General features: G+C 41.1%; 3 protein-coding genes across 8 annotated transcripts; 1 reads left to right on the top strand and 2 right to left on the bottom strand.

Moving 5' to 3' along the window:
* Nucleotides 1-1580: 1580 nt before the first annotated feature.
* On the bottom strand, nt 1581-6520 carry LOC114790572 (casein kinase II subunit beta-like). 3 transcript variants are annotated; one of them, XM_028980747.1, is made up of 7 exons: nt 6400-6520; nt 3365-3440; nt 3172-3274; nt 2975-3090; nt 2450-2525; nt 2034-2223; nt 1581-1948 (listed from the first exon to the last, which is right to left on the bottom strand). In XM_028980747.1, the coding sequence occupies exons 2-7, from the start codon at nt 3434-3436 to the stop codon at nt 1858-1860; spliced, it is 648 nt and encodes a 215-aa protein (XP_028836580.1). In that variant the 5' UTR covers nt 3437-3440; nt 6400-6520; the 3' UTR covers nt 1581-1857. The 3 variants fall into 3 exon arrangements, with proteins under 3 accessions (XP_028836580.1, XP_028836582.1, XP_028836581.1); XM_028980749.1 differs by having other exon boundaries at nt 3365-3489; nt 6400-6490; XM_028980748.1 differs by having other exon boundaries at nt 3365-3437; nt 6400-6474.
* A 289-nt stretch (nt 6521-6809) lies between these two features.
* LOC114790735 (allograft inflammatory factor 1-like) lies at nt 6810-8427 on the bottom strand. Its single transcript, XM_028981039.1, has 6 exons — nt 8283-8427; nt 7855-7916; nt 7636-7702; nt 7437-7478; nt 7182-7350; nt 6810-7092 (listed from the first exon to the last, which is right to left on the bottom strand). The coding sequence occupies exons 1-6, from the start codon at nt 8293-8295 to the stop codon at nt 7005-7007; spliced, it is 441 nt and encodes a 146-aa protein (XP_028836872.1). The 5' UTR covers nt 8296-8427; the 3' UTR covers nt 6810-7004.
* Nucleotides 8428-9199: 772 nt separating this feature from the next.
* On the top strand, nt 9200-15778 carry LOC114791080 (uncharacterized). 4 transcript variants are annotated; one of them, XM_028981607.1, is made up of 8 exons: nt 9593-9860; nt 13795-14148; nt 14229-14555; nt 14637-14690; nt 14765-14947; nt 15041-15094; nt 15219-15299; nt 15587-15778. In XM_028981607.1, exons 1-8 carry the CDS (start codon nt 9761-9763, stop codon nt 15595-15597), a joined length of 1164 nt encoding a protein of 387 aa, XP_028837440.1. In that variant the 5' UTR covers nt 9593-9760; the 3' UTR covers nt 15598-15778. The 4 variants fall into 4 exon arrangements, 2 of the variants coding, with proteins under 2 accessions (XP_028837440.1, XP_028837439.1); XM_028981606.1 differs by having other exon boundaries at nt 14762-14947; XR_003749906.1 differs by adding an exon at nt 9200-9284 and having other exon boundaries at nt 9772-9860; nt 14229-14947.
* The last annotated feature ends 694 nt before the right edge of the window (nt 15779-16472 follow it).

The raw sequence follows: 16472 nt of genomic DNA, 5'->3' as shown, positions 1-16472 counted from the left end.
ACATCGATGGTCAACTAATCCACCCAGAATACAGGTCTTTGGACGTGAGGAAACTGGAGAACGGGGAAGAAACCCGTTCCAACACAGGGAGAGCATGCAAACTTGGAGGAGTGAAGCCAATTGGAAAGCAATTTTGTGAAAACTGGCAGCATCACCATTGACCGTTCAATTAACATGGGAAAGGTGCAGATATATTTTGTACTATTGCCGGCGTTCAAGTTAAAGCGATTTATCCAGTCACCAATAATCCAGTGACTAATTGCTTTTCCTTAAAGGACTTTGGTTTTATCACCCCTCTAGTGCTGGAGCGTGGCTGGCGAGCCACCATTGGAATAATCAGTGAATGGATTAGATAATTGGATTAAGGGCACACATAAGACCATTTTACTCAACGCTTACACACTTTTCTGACTGAAAGGGATGAGCAGTTCACTCTCCTTAACCTGTAACTACGGTATGTTTGTGTAAATATTTCACAAAATGGCAGAATGTTTAAGAATTTTAAGTCTCCAGCACAAGCGTGTCTGGAAAAAAAAGTCCAATTTCAAGTCTACCTTCAAGTCCATTTGCTATAGTAATTAAATTAGGCAGCAACGAAGAGAGATTTAAGGTTGACTTCAGGACACGTAAGGTAAACAGACCTGTAAATGACCAGACATGAAAGGTGTGGCCGTGCTCAATGCTTTCTTTACAAATTATAACTTCATACTCCATATTAAAACATTTGTTTAATACCAGATGTGGCTGAAAATGCAAACACTTTTCTAATGTGGACTCAAATGTTCACTGATACCTTTTCTCTTGTGGTTTTAAAACATATTTTAAAATATCGCACATGCATTTTATATTGGTTAATTGTTGTAAGGTTGAAATACAGAATGGATCTGTTGTATCTGTAAAGCACCGTTAAAAACCACAGGGTATGACATTTGACACTGAACTTGCCTTACATTTCCTTAGACGTGAAGACAAATATCACACACTTGTCACACAAAAAATATTATTTTTATTTTTAAAATTCTAATATTTGGTTCTAATGGGAGTAATAATAACAATAGGTAAAGAAAGTACCTGGATTTATGTGCATCAATCCCAAACAAACGTTTCCTGGCTGACACTTAAAGAAGAGTTCATAGATGAACAGTTCAGGCTTCAGATCTGTAGTTAGACAGGAAGCCTTACATGACTGTAGCTGGTCAATGTCTGCACAGCACTTAAGGGGACTAAAGGAAAACACTTTTATGCTAAGAGTCAATCCAAAATATATGACGTTAAATAATGTTCAACTATTAAGAAACTGAAATAAGGAGGGGAAAAATGGACAAATATCTTACAATAAAAAACGTGCTTCTTTGAACAGGGTGGGGGTGGGAAACATTTCCATTACAGCTCTCTTTTACATTCATAAAGAGGGTGTAAAACACGTCAGAGTAAATTAAGAAATAAATGGCACAACCCGAAGCTGAAGTCAGCCTGGGGTACATGTAGCTGAAAAAAAAAAAAAAAAAAACCCCAAAAAAAAAAAACACACACACACACACACACACACACACACACACACACACACACACACACACACACACACACACACACACACACACACACACACACACACACATACACACACATACACACACAGCAAAATATTAAGTGTCCTCCCAGAAAAAAAAACAAAAGTGCAGACACTAGGAGGTAGATTTTGATAAAGGAGTATAGTGTACCATACTTGTCTTTCTGGATTTAATGATAAAACATGACTGAATGATTCATAATGACTACCCCTCACTTCAATTTAAATGTCCACAAAAAAAAAAATCAAAGATTTGAGTGCGGTCTCTTCGCATCCCTTGGCCAGGACTAGCGGATAGTTTTCACGGGACTTTTACATGTGGACGCTGCCTGTAGTTGGAGTTGGTACGCCATAGGATGGATCTTGAAACCATAGAGCCTTTGAGAGACAAAGAGAGACAAATTGGGTAGAATGGGACTGAAATAGAACGATGAAATTCCCAACATGAAAGAACAGTCTTTACCTGGGAACAAACTGGTTGGCTGGCCTCTTCGGCCGGTACTCTGGGTGTACCATGAAGAGCATGTGGGGGAAGCCTGTTCCAAAGTAAGCTCCGTCTGTGTGATGGTGTCGAGAGGACTTGGGCGTGTACACATCCATGCACTTTGGACAGTAGAGCTTCACCATTGCCTCCCCAGGAATATCCGAGAGACCTGGAACCGATCAGCAAACTAAGCCTAAACATTGCTAGATTCAAACATATTATACAATAAAATGTCCATGATTGTTTCCTACTTAATATACAGCAGCTCGGCATGATTAAGGTCTGAACTGACCTCTGCATGGGTTGCCTCTAAGCCAGAGATCATAAAGAAGCTAACAATTAAATGTTTTCTTGTTTCATGTGTAAGTGCTGTTCAGATCAACAGAAGGACTCACCAATTGGGAGCATGGGTTGATTCTCGCAATAAACACGAGGGCAGTAACCAAAATCCCCTTGCTGATACTTCTCCAACTAAACGAGCAAGAGGGGTCTGGTTAACACTTTGACAACAGTGTTTACACGACACATACTGAAGATGTACTCTGGAGCCACTGCAACATCTGATTAATAGTACTAATAATTGTGCTTACAGCAGGATCATTAAACCCTTACAGAAGACTCTCAGTTGTATCTGTTTTTTCAGTTCCCACCATCTACTCCCCATTGGACTACTTTTTTTTTTTTTTTCTTAATTGTCCTGCTTTTCTGATCTTATCAGCTATCTTCCTGACCTGTCCACCCCCAATGTGATACTGTGTTGTGTACATGTATACCAGACTTTGCGGTAATACTTGTTAGTATTGACATGATGTATTGCAGTGGCAATAAAGGATTCTTCATAATCATCATAGTCATGGAAAAAGCGCTCCCCTCATCTACTACAGAACGTGCATGCTTTTGCCACCAGAGTAATTATTCACCATTTGCGCTATGCCTCTGTTGGTGAGGATGTACCGCGCATGGATGAGACCGTACAGCATCTCTGCAGCCTGCTCGATCAAGTCACTTTGGTTTGGGTTGTCCTCCAACTCCTCATCTGCAAGGCATCAAACACAAATTCAGACAGTTTTTCTCACACTCTTTGATTAGGGTTTTCCTGTAAAATGTTGTAATTTACCTGGCTCAAGATCGAGGATCATATCTAGTGCTTGGCGATAATGAGGGACCTGCTCATTAAGTCCCGTGAGGTTGAATTTATCCTGAATATAATCTTCATCCACCTGGTGTAGAAAACGAATCAAATGGTCTCAACGGGGCAAGAAACACGTTGCGACTATTTAACCACACAGACCGGTTCCAAGCTCACAAACCTCACAGAAGAACTCGTTACCCCTCAGTCCACAGAACCAGGAGATCCACGACACCTCCTCCGAGCTGCTCATGCTGCTGCAGGGTGTGGACAAATCACAGACACTCAACTCACAGGAACACTGTACTGTCGGGGCCAAAGGTTTGGAGAATGACACAAAGCATATTATAAGTTTGAAAGGTTTGCAGTGTTGTCCCTTTTCCCCAAGACCTCTGTAATCAGCCCTGGCATGCTGTTCCTCAACTTTGTCAGAAGTTGCCACAATTTGGGTTTTTGTTTGTCCGCAAGTTCTCAATTGGAGTAAGGTCCGGAAAGTCTCCAGGCTATGGACCCAAAATTTTGTTCTCACTTTGGTCTTATGGCACGGTTCTCAATCATGCTGGAAAAGCCATTGATCGTCACCGAACGAGGATGTTTTGGTATCATAATTTATTCATGGCTGTGTGTTCTTAGGTAAAATTGTGGGTGCGAAGCACAGTTAAAATAGTTTTGGATTTTTCATTAGTTTTAGTTTTTATTTCGTTTAGATTTTTTTTTTCAAATTCAGTTAGTTTTAATTAGTTTTTAGAGGCAGATTTACTAGTTTGTATTAGTTTTGATATTTTGAAATTGCTTAGTTTTAGTTTAGTTTTTATTAGTTACAGTGTTAGTTTTAGTTTTTTTTTTGTAAATTAGGATATTTGTCAGGTGCATGAATCAAAATCACCAGAATAGCCTTATCCATCTTAGCTCCGATAAGGTTATTGACTCTTGCAGCTCCGGGTGTTTTGAATTTTGGTTCGAGTGAAGTGGTGAACTTTTTGAAGGTAATCGAGTCACACAGTTGTGTAGACATTCCAGTCTTAATAAACATATTTACCAATGCTTCTTCTCATTTGTGGTGTTCCTGTGTATTTACTAGCCAGCAGCTACTTGGTCGGCGGTGGAAGCAGTCCATTATGGATGCTGTCGTATCACGTTCCTTTCCCATGTTACCTGGCCTGGCTACCGCTTCTCTTTCGGGGGAGGGCGGGCGGGCGAGAGGCTAGCTTGTTCAGGTACTCTTGGTTCGCCTTTTTGTGTGAGCTTTTCAAATGGACTTGCAGATTCGTGGGGTTTTTCCCCTTGAGAAGTATTCCACATATTGTATCACCTGCTTCTACAACAAGGCACTTACTTTTATTTTTGCCACCGTCATAATCAAAGAAATCCCAAATAGGACTTTCTTCCGCTTTCTTCCGACTTTCGCTGCAGCCAACACGCTAGCCGGCGGCGTCACGGACAGACTATGGACACGTGACGTCACAAACCACGTGTTACCATAATGGTCAAAAACCTGGCTTAAAACTGGCAGCGTGAAGTAAATAGATTTTAATTCAACCCAAAAGGCTTATTACAAAGACGAAAACGAAGGACGTTTTTGCTATAATATTAGTTCGTTTAAGTTCGTTTTGTATACACACAAAACAGTTTGTTAGTTTTCGTTATTTCAATCTTTATTTCAGTTAACGAAAATGCTTTTTCAATTCTAGTTTTATCGTTCGTTTTCGTTAACTATAATAACCTTGGTGCGAAGCAGCCCCAAACATGAATGGTCTCAGGATGCTTCGTCAGAGAAAATTCCTCAGCAGTCCAATCCCAGTGCAGAATATCAGTCTGTACTTGATGTTTTTTTGGAGAGAAGTAGCTTCTTTGCTGCCCTGCTTGACACCAGGCCATCCTCCAAAAGTCTTCACCTCACTGTACGTGCAGATGCCCTCACACCTGCCTGCTGCCATTCCTGAGAAAGCACTGCACTGATGATCCTGCACCCTGATCCTGCATCTGAATCATCTTTAGGAGACATCCTGGCACTTGGACTTTCTTGGGCTCCCTGAAGCCTTCTTCACAACACATGAACTTCTCTCCTTGAAGTTTTTGACGCTCTGATAAATAGTTGATTTAGGTACAATCTTAGTAGCAGCAACATCCTTGCCTGTAACGCCCATTTTGTGCAACGTAATGATGACTGGGTGGTAGTAGCCTAGTGGTTAAGACGCTTGCCTGTGAACCAGAAGACCCAGGTTCAAATCCCAATTACTACCATTGTGTCCCTGAGCAAGACACTTAACCTTAAGTTGCTCCAGGGAGACTGTCCCTGTAACTATTGATTGTAAGTCGCTCTGGATAAGGGCGTCTGATAAATGCTGTAAATGTAAGCTTCTTAGGTAAGGTTAGCATCGAGCGTGTTTCCTCGCCAGTAACCATGGTTAACAGAGGAAGAACAATGATTTCAAGCATCACCCTCCTTTTAAAGCATCCAGTCTGCTATTCTAACTCAGTCAGCATGACAGAATGATCTCCAGCCTTGTGCTCCTCAACACTCTCACAGGATCACTGAAATAATCTCAGCCGGTCTAATGTAGCAGGCCTGATATGCTGAGGAAATGTTTTTTGGGGGGGGTAAAGTTCATTTTTATGGCAAAGAGGGACTTTGCAATTCATCTAATCACTCTTCATAACATTCTGGGGTATTTGCAAATTGCCATAATAAAAAAGGAAGCAAACTTTGAGAAAATCAGTATTTGTGTCACACTCAAAACATCTGGACACGACTGTACAGTTCATCGTAATACAACAGAGAGGCAGTGGCTCAGCTGTTTCACGCCCTGCAACGCATTCTCTCCACACGTAAATGCAAACATTGTGTTTTTCTGCGCCAAAATAGACAGGCAGGTGTTCGGTGCGCGGGTTTTAAACGCCACTGCTGATATTTACAAGTAAACAGATGCTGCCCGGCCACGCAGCGAGCTACGCTAACAAACAAAGTAAGGCCTCCCCGCGTACTAACACGCCGATACTAAGACGGTCCGTGAAGCATATACGCGTATGAATTCATGTGAAACATTAACAATCTAAAATGTAATTACAAACGAGCTTGCAGACCCGCCGCTTACATCGGCTAAGAACATGCTACGATGCTAGCGCTAGGCTGGCCGGGTCACAGGGCCCAGGATAATAACATAAAAGTTGCACATGGCGGCCAAAAACGCAATCCTAGAATCGCTAACAACCTACCCGTCGGACGAGGTAAATATCAGACGACGAGGGGAAATGAATCCAAGAAGGTCGAATGTGAAACCGAAGTGGAGGCTGCAGGACTCACAGGAGACCAGGCGCGTTGACGAGCGACGCGACGCGACGCTGCCACCTAGTGGCGCGGTGTAGCTTTTCATCCCATTATGAAAAAGTGGTCTCTCTCTCTGTCTCAAACACTCACAACACAATTCACAACCATTTACATTTACGGCATTTTTCAGACGCCCTTTCCCAGAGTGTATTTGTGTGTGTTCAAAGTGGCAATAAAGTTTAGTTTGACTGACACACCCACGCTTCAGAAGTGAACAGACCTTGTTAACATGCAGCTTTTTATACACTGTCCATGCAGCTTTTTATACACTGTTTATTACACTCAAAGAATTGATCGATTCTTTACTTTACTTTACTTTATTTAGCAGACGCTTTTGTCCAAAGCGACTTACAAGAGGAAGACACCAGCAATCGATTCGAGGCAGCAGGGCGTATTTAAAACGTTCTCTGGTTCTCTGCCCTGTACAGTGTACCGAGCTGAGACCTCCTCAGTCTTTGGAGAAGACGTCTTGTAACCATGACGACGCTTGTCATCAAGGCAGATCAGCAAAGGTCTTGCGGGGTGGCGGGCCACTGGCTTTGGGCTCTTGCTCCTTGGCCTTTTCCTCATACATCAGAATCCTTAAGGGGGCAAATCAGAGAACAACATGAATTTCACCCCCAGCGTCCACCCTGCAGCTTCTGCAATGCAATCCTTCCGTGAGACTCACAGCCTCAAAATGGCGTTCTTCTTGCCAAGCATCATGTGGAGAAAGTCGGTGTAGCAGATTGTGTCTTTCGTGCCTTTGTCCTTTGCAACTTCTGCTATCATCTTCTTTAGCTCCAGGTGAGTCTTTGCTACGCCCAGTTTCTCCAACATCCGCTTCAATCCCATCATATCTGAGTGAGTTTTGGTAGAAATTATATCTTAACCTTGAAATTAGATTCCACAGACTGATCAGTGATGCAATAGCTGCCAAACTCACCTATTTCTCCTTCATCATTGAGATCAAACTCCATGTACTTACCTACAAGCGTGTGCGGAGCAAAACCGGTTAGATTTGTAGAGGACAAAGGCGTGTTCAATACACGTTAAATATGTAAAGCAACACACATTGACACACACAATCAAGATGTGTAAAGTCATGTTACGTGTTACACAGATTTTGCTTTATGCTTCTGTACATTTGAATGATTCCAGTTTGGAGCTCAAGTCCTCCACCTCAGCATACTGTGTGTCATCGAGGAACACCTACAAAAAAAAATGTCACCTGACTTATGCTTATTCTGGTCATTAGATAAAATATGCAATGCAGTACAAACACAAGAACATGCATTAATTCTGAATTAAATCACTTATTGATTGTTTCTGTTCTGCTGGCTGGTGTTGCTCGGTTTGCTCACCTCATTTACTGAGATTAGTTTTTGCTCTTGTTGGGATTTGAGCATCCCAAAGGCCTTGCCACCTGAAAAAAAAAAGCCTAAATTCATGAATGTACCATGCTGGGGGGGAGATATACCAGGTTGGGAAGCAATATACAAGGTTGAGTACTCTGTTTCCTTTTTTGGAGACTAAAGCTTTCAGTTGCTGGTGGCTTACCAGAATAAGGAAGAGAAAAAGATTTCAGCAAAAGATTTCAGTGAAACATTTTAAACACGCAGTGTCATGAAGAGGGATGGACATGCTACAGTTGGCCATTTTTCAATCCCCAGAATAAGACATGATCATGATGGGGTTCGTTTCGGTTATTTTCGTAATTATCTTCATTGTGGCAACACATTAAAATGGGCTGAGCAACAGATAGAATGGAATTACAGCGGTACAAACTTACCTTGTACATCCATCACTGGTTGTGCAGGAGGTGAAAAACTGCGTCACTCAGACACCGAATGCCCTTTCTTTTTGGCTGAGCGTAAATAGAGAGGAAGTGTGAGAGTTCTAAACTTATCATATGGTCAGAAATGTCAGCTTCCTCTTGTTCATTTAGTCAGAAGTTGGTGAGAACAGTAGAGGGCACGTTCTACTAAATGTTCCAGGAAGCTCTGTTCTATAAGGCACAGTTCTCTGTCTGTCTAAAAAACACATGGAAACAGATATGGAACTGCTGTTTATGTAAAACCCTGTACGGTTCATATTCATTAGTTTTTATTAAACCAGAATAAGTATTTGTGATGACTGACTGGAAGTATTTATCTATTAGTTAATTTAGTTTTAACAAATTGTCTTTGCAACTAGAGAAACTGAAGTTTCACAACAGAACATAAGAATTCAAAAGCCACATACACCTTTACATGAAGACTACCTATGGTAGACTACCTATAAATATGATTTATTTATTAAAATGTATATAATTATATATTATTGTATTATATTATTGAATTTATATAACATCATTTATATATTGATGTTCTGCTACTATTATCTGGCAAGTGTCCATTTGTGGATGTGAAAACGCCTCATTTGGCTTTTGGATCTCCCTGTATTGGTAAAGTGGGGAAGGTCACACATTAGCGACCATTAGGGAAAAACTGCAGGCTTTCCTGTTGTGTCTGTGTGTGTAACATGCCCTACTTGCTCCACTGTTTTAAGTTGCTTTATTTAAAAAAGTTGGTGCAAACCTTGGAGCTATCAACAGCTAAATGTACCTTGGTTGGTTATTTATTGCGCAGGCCTAAATCTTGCTCCAGCTCAGGGAAGTCCAGCATTGTCAGCTTCCTGTTTGAAACAACTGCATATCTGAGACAAACACATATTTCAAACCCCACATCACAGCGGTCAGACGAGTGCAAAAAAGCTGTAAATACAACGAATGTTGTCTTCACTACGGCACATGGTTTGTAAAGAGTAATAATTCTATTATTCTATGTTGTCATGAGCATTTGGAAGGAGAACAGGAGAAAAGAGCCACACAAAAGCTTCAGTCTTAAGCGCTTGCAATAATTTTACAACAATATCTACTTTGATTGTCCTTTATTGTCCATGTTAGATCGTGGTTTGAGTGGGTAAACATCAAAAGCCTGCCACAAATTCCAGACCATTCTGGACAAAAGCCACTTTTCCACTTTTCTAAATTCTGTGGCCTATTTACTGTTTGTATTGTGGGTCACACCTGCACTCATTTACTGTGCCTGCAAGAGGACCTTTATCTTCAGAGTGGGCTAAGCAGTGACTATAAATGAAGTCTTACAGGAAATAGCCACACAAAGCGACCTGTTGTTTGAAATCAAACAGAAACTGTGCAAGCAAATACGTAGGGTGGTCCGAGGCGACTGAAGGGAACTGAAATCTGAACATCACCGAACTGCTGCAATGTTCTGCAGGCAGAAATCTGTCCTCGCCGGGATGATGGGACCGCGTCGCACTACATGGCCTGTATGGCTTTTCATTTCAGCCTTGATACCATCCGAATGTGAGTACCTTCACAACATACCTTCATTCATAGTGATTTTTACAATGTACAGTGATGTTATTCATGGTTCATGAACATTTTGAAGACAAATTAATGATCTTATGACATTTTTTAAAATTTAGCCAGTGTTCACTTTTTATAGTGTATGGATGTACCTAAAGTAAACCGTAGCTATTGGTCCTAACTAAATTTAAAACTAGTTACTGTAATGATGTATCATGTGCGGGAGTTTTATAATTAACTGGAGAAAGCTGGTGTCAAAGACAAATCAGGCAAACAGCAACAATTTAACAGACACAGTGCCAACCTCACAATATACAGAATATACAAGTTACATTCTTGGGTCTCTTTGTTCTTGAGTCTTTTTGGTTTGTTTAATTTTTTTCTATCATTAAAATGATAAAACTGGATGGATCGCTGTGAAATGTTAATTTGCATTTATACCAGTACATCAGGAATGTGTTTCAAGGAAAAGATACACTGAAAAAAGTGAAAACTGGCTAAATCAGTGTCAGTGGCATTATAGTAAAGTAAAAAATTTTTTACTCATAAGCATAAATTAGACAGCTTAGTTTAAAAGTGAAAACTAATACTTTTTTAACTACTGTAATGAGAAACACATTAAACAAATAGCTATGTTTTAATTTAAGTGCATCCATACACTATAAAAGGTGAACACTGGCTAAATTGAAAATCTTTCGCACATATTATTTTAGCATTGCAATAATATATATATAAACCAATCAAACCTGCTGTAACCTGTTGATTTACGTGTGAGCGATTACTTCCATTTTTGTAAAATTCAGCCAGTGTTTTTCAGTGTATCCCCCTCACAATCAGGGGGATTTAATTTGAAATTAAACTGGACATAGGGCCCTCACACACGGGACATGGGACATGGCTAAAAAGAGAAATGACAGAATGGGGATGGACACTCAAGGATGCATTTTAGGATGCATATTAATAATCACGGATTAAACCAGTCAGGTATTCAGGAGACGACCATGACCAGAAAGGGATCAATATTTAAACATGGCAAAATTTCTCATTGCTTCTGATTGTCATGACTGAGGTCTGGAGAGATGTCATACTGACAAAAGCATTTATTAACATAAAACAACAGCGGCACGAAGGCCAAAAAAAAAAAAGAAAGAAAATAAACCGGCAGGCGTGTGTCAGTTGCCTCAAACACAAAGTAAATCTGGGTCCACATAAATGCAGCATAAATTCTGTTGTTATGCTGATTGGCTGGGAGCACAGCAGCACCCAGCCGTGACAGTGATTGGGTTAATATTACATTATATTTCTTTAGGATGAATTTTTTACTTTTGAGGTTCATAAAATCTTGTTTTTTGCTAGGCTCGTCCTTATGAGCAAAGAAAAAACGAAAATGACAGACTTAGTAGTCTATCCAAAAATTATGAGTCTCTGTTGTTGCTGTAGATTATTCAGATGATTTTTTTCTTCTCGGTTCTGCTAAATATTGTAGCACATGCACGTGATGAGAGTAAAACCACAACTGTTTGTTTAAAGTGCAGGATGCACATCTGCAGGATGCCCATACTGATCCTGTGTTTGTCAGGTGGAAAGGGGTTAATTCCCACAGCATCATGTTTTTACTTGATTCTTGTCTGATTTTAAAGTGATAAAGTGAAGTGATTGTCACTTGTGATACACAGCAGCACAGCACATGCTGCACACAGTGAAATTTGCCTTCTGCATTTAACCCATCACCCTGAGTGAGCAGTGGGCAGCCCGGGGAGCAGTGTGTGGGGACAGTGCTTTGCTCAGTGGATCGGGATTCGAACCGGCAACCTTCTAAGGCCACTTCCTTAACCGTTAGGCTACCACTGCCCCTCTTTTTATATTTTGGCTTTGACCTGTTCAATTAAACACAACAATAAAATACATATATTTATGCACACAAAAATGTGTGTGCAGTGGCGGTTTTAGATACGGGGGACATGGCCATCGTGCTGAGGGTGGCATCATGGGCACTGGCACCGATCGGTTTTCTATTCCCCGTTTGCGGGGAGTAAGGGCGCCCTCGTTTTGCAAGGTGCATCTGCTACTTCGGGGGGCGGCAAGAGATTCTCTGAATTCCGAATTCTCTTTTTAGACAGAAAAGTGGTGGGAACTTTTTTATAAGTAGTAGAAAAAAATATTTAGCTTGAAAAGTGAAGGAAAAAATCAAGAAATGTGGTAGGGAAAAAAAACTGTTCATATGACAATGCAAGCGGCCTAACCTGCGTGGAGTGCATGTACAAGGCACCGTCCCCACACACTGCTCCCCAGGCGCTTGTCATGGCTGCCCACTGCTCACCAAGGGTGATGGTTAAATGCAGAGGACATATTTCATTGTGTCACCATGTGCTGTGCTACAGAGTTTCACAATGACAATCACTTCACTTTCAGACCTTCAGAGACCTGCAAGATGCTAAACACAAAGAATTAGACCTTGTACTGTACTTAGCATGTTGATAATGCATTCCTTTATTATTTAAAAGTTTGCGGTGTAATTCTGCATGTCATAAAGATTCTTAATTAGCATGTCGACCACATAGTGCAAAAACAGTCAGGAACCTAACAAGCTTACAGTGTTGTAGCTATATTACAGGAATGCATTATCAACATGCCAAGTACTGTATAAGGTCTACTTCCTCGTGTTTCACACCCAGCAACACCACCTTTTATCAATTTATTCTCTACTACATGGCCCTAGGGGGCTTCGTAGGATTTAATAACCAGCTCACAAAGTAAAATAGTCGAATCGTCAGTTCCACCTTAAAAGCTGCAATAACCACATTGCGCCTGTAGGGGGTGTAGTTCAGCCAGGTTTACAGTCAGGAAACGTTTTAAATTGACACCCTGATCTATTAGAAATTGTATAAAGTGTTACCTGTCTGGCCCAACACTGTTTTTACTGAAAATGTCACATGAGAACTGTGTGTTGGATTGATATATGGCATCTTCATACAAAAAAGAAAGCTACAATTTAAAAGCTCTGGGCCACTGAAAACTCACTTGTTTAGGATAAAATAAAATGTGTAGATTTTTTTTCACTGTAAAATTGACCTGGGAACTTTGCAAATCTGCAAATAAATTTATGATGAATATGGACATTTCCATGTAAAATAACTGCAGCCTGCTGTATTTCGAATAATGAGCTGTGAATAAGGAGCTAAATTTAGCATCATTGTGTACTCTAAATTCCATCACATCCATATATGCAGGACGTGAATATGAGGTCCTCTGTGTGCCCACTTACTGCTGCTGCTGCTGGGCTGAAGTCTCACTCCTCTCTAAAAGGGAGGGGGACGGGTTGCTTCCAAATAAAGCACATTTCATTCATTCATAATATTGTCAATCCAAGCTCATTATGTCACAAAAAAATTCCTGGGTTGTGTGAAATCACAGAAAAAAATACAAAGTGTCTATTCATTTGCAATGGGTTGCTCCTTGGGTTGGAGGATGGGTGTTGAGTGCAAAATTAACACCGATGGAAGATGGACAAGAAAAGGTCTAAGCCCCTTGTATGTTTTTCTGGTCAAATTCAGTATGGTTACGACAACAGATTTTACAATAAATTATGTTAATATAATCCTTAGTATGTTTTATGCGTTTGTGGTAGGGGGGTTGGGTGTGTGTTCGTCCAGGGCACCAAATGGGCTAGGACCCCTGCGTGTGTGGACATAAATTCTTCCTAATTTCTATATGTGATGTTTATGTCTTATGCGTGTCTTAGAGCCAGTTCTGGTTCTAAATCAAACAGATTATTCATACTCTGAGAGTTTTAGATTAACGTTCATGGCAGTCCATGTTCGTATTCACAACGAATGCTACACTGAAATCCTTATTGCTCATAGCTTTCCTGCTTAATTACCTGCCGTGTTTGAGTTCTGACAATCAACCTCATTCTTATTGTCTTCTTCAGGTCAGCAGAGCTGTAAGTACACCCACTCCCATAAAGTCATGTGGTCTGACGAGGCTACATATCTTCCCTGTTCTGTGAAGTCGGCCTATCAGCAACAGTACCGAGTGAAATGGACAAAAGTTCAGCCTGATGGCTCCTCCAGGAAGATAATAGCAGCCTGGCCAGAATCCCCCAAGCCTGTTGTGCAGCGCGATCCCAGGGTCTTCCTGATGCCCGGACGTGGCGGGGTGGAGACAGGAGACGCATCGCTTATCTTGCAGAACATTACCAGCGGAGACAGCGGAAATTATTCCTGTGAGGTCTGGGTCGTGTGGAGCTGTCTGCTGAATGCTTCGTTCACACTCAATGTCAAAGGTCAGGGCCACCGTGTTGCAAACCTTAAAGTTAATGCTCTTGGATATCGTGCCATACATTCCGGTTTTATTTCCCAACAGAATGCGGATGGGCCACTGCCGTGAAAGCATTACAGAATAGCACCGTCACCCTGACATGCCCTGTCAGGACAGGCACAGAAAGCGGCATCACAGAGGTCATTTGGGAGGCGATTGAAGGAAAACAGCCTGTTCGTATAGCACGCCATCCTTATCTCGCCACTGACAACGTCAGTGTCGCGGCGGCTTTTGTGAATAAGGCCACAGTTCATCCGAGCAACACGTCTCTTACCCTGAACAACATGGATGAGAATGACTATAAGTGGTACAAATGCACGTTGCGTACGGATGAAGAACAGTACTGCTACGAGATTAATCTGAAAGTTAGAGGTATCTTCTACTTATCTTCTAATTACTGTTCCCCAGTTCGATTATGGCATCAAGAGACATTTGTGCATTTCATTTTGGCAGATTTGACGGCTCAAAGCACAAGAGCTGCGCTGCGTGAAATCCACCACACGAGCGGTAATTTACGGGATGAGCAAACAATGCAGACAACTTGTCCATCGGTCTGTTTATCTTTCCATCTCCTCCAGCAGGTCCCACCAGCCAGGTCTCACCCACCTGGACCAGCCCTGACCAGACTAGTGTCCAGGCTGAGACAGCTTCTGTGCTCTTCTCGAGCGTCACCGCCACGGCGGTGTGTGTGTGTGTGTTCGTGGCCGTGGGGATTGCCCTGCATTATAAATGTCGTCACAACAAGAAAGAGCAAGTTGCTCATTGCAAGTATTCTCATGCTTTGCAAGGATTTGAACAAATTAAAAATCTAAATAAATGTGTCTAATTAGTCTTTCTTTTTTTTCATCTTCTTGCAGGGTCTTCAATTGATCCAGAAATGTACTACAGTGATATCGAAACTGAAAATCCAGGTATTTCTATTTCAAAAGACTGAACAGCCCATATAGTGTTTAGATACATTTCTCACCTCATATTTTGATATATTATAATATTTAATATGCCCTGTGATTGAATTAATTGCATTTTATACATCAGTTATGAACGACAATTCCTTATACACTCCGGCTTCAGGGAGCAACTCCTCGTACACTCCAGCTTCACAGAACATTTGGACATGTAAGTATCAATCAGAAATTAGTATTAATATATGACTGTGAAGATTCCGAGTCATCCAGGTGAATTTGACAACTGGACTTTCTTCTTTAATACAGAGATGTTTCATTCTGCATCCACAGAATTTTGTTGATGCAGAATTGACAGAACCTCAGATTGACAAAGTTCTGTGGATGCAGAAGGAAAGGTCTCTATAATAAAGAAAGAAAGTCCACTTGCCATGACTCAACTTTCAGACATAGTATTAATATACTTGCTCAGTATATGAATATAACTTTTATTTTTTCCAGTCCAGAAATGAACAACCCGATGCCCCATTGGTACGCAGGAATGAACATGTATTTTTGAACATGTGCTTGGAAATAAATGAGAATAGTGCAGAAGGTTCTGCGTTTACCACGCTTGCTGTGTTTGGACTGTGTGTTGAATGCGAGACCTGCAGTCTGCCAGGAGCCGCTGCACATTGCAGTTCTGAGCTGGCTGCCGGGGCCAAGATGCGTTACCACCCTGCTTTTGGAACTCCACTATTCACTACCGATTTCCTTTGTTCATTAGAAAATCTGAGAACGTTCTGTAATAAAACTGGCCTGTTTTTGAAGTTATTGAGTAGTATTGAAGTAGTATTGAAACCTGAAAAAAAGAGGTACGGTAACAATGGAGACTGGTATACAAATGATATACAGTGGTAAGTGAGTAATGAATTCACCGGAACATGAAATAGAAGGAAGCGAGACAACAAAGGAGTTCCTCAACTGGAGAAGGAACCACAGATGGACTGTGTTTAGCTGAAATGGTCCATCAGCTAGTGTGGGGAGAAGTGGTTGTCTAACTCACTGTAAAAGTCACTGCATGCTCTGCACACACACACACACACACACGCACACACACACACACACACACACACACACACACACTTACACACACAAATCAATAAAAAACACAGCAGAACCAGCAGACTTATTCAATGATGGGTCTCTTTTAAATTAAACTAAGTGTTAAACTAAAACTGCTAATGTCTGCATTAATGGTGATTTACAGGCTGCCCTGAGACATCACATCAGTGTTTTGAAGTGATCCTTCACCCTCCCCACATTCTTCAGCAACTCCGAAATCTGATAATATTGAATTCATATTAGAAAAAGTCTTAAACCTGAATGAAATAATGACATTCCAACA

The sequence above is a fragment of the Denticeps clupeoides genome, chromosome 5, assembly GCF_900700375.1.
Source record: "Denticeps clupeoides chromosome 5, fDenClu1.1, whole genome shotgun sequence".
Taxonomy (NCBI): Eukaryota; Metazoa; Chordata; class Actinopteri; order Clupeiformes; family Denticipitidae; genus Denticeps; species Denticeps clupeoides.
This window is presented reverse-complemented; position numbering and strand designations above follow the sequence as displayed.

Coding starts and splice junctions, on each gene's coding strand:
- LOC114791080 (XM_028981606.1), top strand. CDS start 9,761: ATGTTCTGCAGGCAGAAATCTGTCCTCGCCGGGATGATGGGACCGCGT. Junction 9,861..13,794: donor AGCCTTGATACCATCCGAAT/GTGAGTACCTTC, acceptor TGTCTTCTTCAG/GTCAGCAGAGCTGTAAGTAC. Junction 15,095..15,218: donor TATCGAAACTGAAAATCCAG/GTATTTCTATTT, acceptor TTTATACATCAG/TTATGAACGACAATTCCTTA.
- LOC114790735 (XM_028981039.1), bottom strand. Junction 7,351..7,436: donor CAATGATGAAGGAGAAATAG/GTGAGTTTGGCA, acceptor AAACTCACTCAG/ATATGATGGGATTGAAGCGG. Junction 7,093..7,181: donor AAGAACGCCATTTTGAGGCT/GTGAGTCTCACG, acceptor TGCCCCCTTAAG/GATTCTGATGTATGAGGAAA.
- LOC114790572 (XM_028980747.1), bottom strand. CDS start 3,436: ATGAGCAGCTCGGAGGAGGTGTCGTGGATCTCCTGGTTCTGTGGACTG. Junction 3,275..3,364: donor GTAACGAGTTCTTCTGTGAG/GTTTGTGAGCTT, acceptor TTTCTACACCAG/GTGGATGAAGATTATATTCA. Junction 2,526..2,974: donor ACAGAGGCATAGCGCAAATG/GTGAATAATTAC, acceptor TTGCTCGTTTAG/TTGGAGAAGTATCAGCAAGG.